This window comes from Temnothorax curvispinosus, unplaced genomic scaffold (assembly GCF_003070985.1).
Source record: "Temnothorax curvispinosus isolate PA1 unplaced genomic scaffold, ASM307098v1 QBEX01013409.1, whole genome shotgun sequence".
Lineage (NCBI taxonomy): Eukaryota > Metazoa > Arthropoda > Insecta > Hymenoptera > Formicidae > Temnothorax > Temnothorax curvispinosus.
The window spans coordinates 1-2475 of NW_020223189.1; the positions used below are offsets into that span (position 1 = coordinate 1).

At 45.7% G+C, this 2475-nt stretch overlaps 1 protein-coding gene across 5 annotated transcripts; it reads left to right on the forward strand.

Annotated features, from left to right (window-relative positions):
* Positions 1-591: 591 nt before the first annotated feature.
* On the forward strand, positions 592-2469 carry LOC112463516. Of its 5 annotated transcripts, none has more exons than XM_025029942.1 (3): positions 592-1472; positions 1566-1964; positions 2271-2469. In XM_025029942.1, the coding sequence occupies exons 2-3, from the start codon at positions 1566-1568 to the stop codon at positions 2463-2465; spliced, it is 594 nt and encodes a 197-aa protein (XP_024885710.1). In that variant the 5' UTR covers positions 592-1472; the 3' UTR covers positions 2466-2469. The 5 variants fall into 5 exon arrangements, with proteins under 5 accessions (XP_024885710.1, XP_024885711.1, XP_024885713.1 ...); XM_025029943.1 differs by having other exon boundaries at positions 593-1379; XM_025029945.1 differs by having other exon boundaries at positions 593-1371.
* Positions 2470-2475: the final 6 nt, after the last annotated feature.

The following is a 2475-nucleotide window of genomic DNA, read 5'->3' on the forward strand; positions in this document are numbered from 1 at the left end:
CCTGTGTAAACCCGCGTCAACCGTCAACCAGCTCGTCGTCTGCTTCAGTCTGCTTTTCGGAGTCGAGACCTAACCTTTCGGACGCGTCGCGGCAAGTTTGGGGTTAACCTCCAAAAGCAGTGGTTCGCAAACTCCTCCGGATCACCGTCTGCTACACAGCTATACTTTTATTCTATATTGTGATTATAGATTCGTTCGTGTTGCTTGAGAACTCCACAAATTTTATCTTAAAGCGAGGTAAATGTACATACTCGGGTGTTGGAGAAAATAAGCGATTCTAAATGCAAACATTGCAAGCAACGCAATCCTTATATTAATTAACCTACTCTGATCAAATGTTTTAATTTACACGTTGCGATCTTTGATCATCAGCATATAATTAGGTTTCTTTTTTTTATTGCGGTACTGAACTTCGTTAGAACTTCCCTTCTTCGCTTTCGCCAAATTTCAAATATATACTCATTTTACTTTAAATATAGCTAAAAGTTTAGTTATAAAAAATAAATCTATTGTGAGTCGGAACCGCCACTCGTCATCCGCGTAATCAGAGATACGGGGCTTTCAGGATTTCGTTTCGAGTTTCCGCTTTCCATTCCACTTTCCGCGGAGACGAGACGGAGGAGAGGCCCCCTCGTGCTCCGCGCTTGCGTCCGCGGCTGTCGTCTGCTGCTGTCGTTTTCGCATCATGCGCAAATCGTCGAGGTCGAGGACGAGGACACTCGTAGCGATCAGCGATCATCAGTGCGAAATACCGTCGTCGAGATGTCGAGTTAAGACGCGTCACGCCGAGGGGAAGGATTGAGGAAGACAGAGAAAAGGAGCCGTGGGGGAAACGCCACGGTGGAAATACTATAACGTCAGCGATGCGCAGTGATGCAGCGACAGCCGAATAAATCGCGGTGGTAGACCAACTCTCGGGAAGAGGATCGCTGTCCAGCGGATAATGCGACGCGATGGAGTCTGTCTGAATCTGGAGCCTCTCCGTGGATCCACGGCAATATTAGAGTGTGCTCTTACAACGTCGTTCAACGACAGAGCCGGGATTATCTGTCTGTCGCCACGGTGAATAATTGATAAGACCGAGGTGACGATGACGTCGGCGCTCACCTCATCGACACGTGCGTAAACCGATATCCAAGGATGACAGGGTATCCAACGACGAGCACATGATACCGCCTATCACGGTTATCGCGGCGCGGCGAAGAACGCGCATGTTTGTTGACGGAGCGCGAGGAAAGAGAGAAAAAATAAACAGACCGGAAAAGTGACTCGACCCGCGACAACCACGTCTCCCACGAGAACCAGAGATTACCTGGGTCTATCTGGATGGTCTGTCTGTGCTTCGAGGATATTCAACCCCAAGCCTGAGAAGTAATAGCGTAAGGAGAGAGAGAGAGAGAAAGAGCGGACACGTCTCGTTTCATGCATGCCTATTTATTGAGAAGAAACACTTATTAATTTTATTGAAGCTTGTAAGATATTAATTATGTGCCACACCTGCGAGGAGCTTTCTCGCGCGACTAACTGATGGCTTAGCAATAATTAACCGAGCTTTCTCTAATAAGATGCACGAGAATAATGATACGAATGATACGAGAGAGTACAACAACGCGACGGACGTCACCGAGTCTATTTTGTACACTATACTGGTGAACGATCTCGCAACGGTCTCCCCAAGCATGCCGAGTACGGTCTACAATGACAGCGTGCCCACGACGGCGTACGTAGAGCTGCCACAGGACAGCGAGAACAATCAACGATTGTGGAATTTATCCAAAACCGCCATAACTTTGCTGTCCGAACCTACGGCGATATCGCATAACACTTCGAGAAGCACGACGACGTACACGCCGACAACAACAACCGAATCCTTCGACGAGTTCGGTCCACCCGAAGGAGTGGAATATATTTTTGTGCCACTCGGTGTGGTGGTCTCTGTTATTATACTATCAGCTGTGGTATGGGTAGCGATATCACTTTTGTCATTACCTTGTGACGTTTTTCCCCTGTCCTCGTTTTTATTTTTAAACATGCTGCTACGCGAGCATTAACACTATTAACACAATGCGTGATGTACTATTTTTTTACACATGTTTTAAAATTTATAACGCATATCTTATCGTTTTATGAGATTTGCCGATAAATACAAAATACGATAGTACAATCGCGGCAAATGCTTCTTTTTCTTTTTCAGCAAAACTTTACCTGTTTTTCTTGTTAGGTATGAATAAGATTTCTCGAACTTTAACGTCTAAATTTTGTTTTTAAAGGTGCTGATTGTATCGAGAAAGCGCAAGTTGGAGCGTTTAAGACACAGACTCATGCCAATGTACAACTTTGATCCTGGCGAAGAGGAAGAGGACGACTGGGAGACCGAGCTGTTGGACGAGTGCTATAATACACATCAGAGACGAGTGTGTAAGATTGTTTTTGCTTGCGATTCGCGCGAGTATCTTGAAAAATAAGATTCAATTG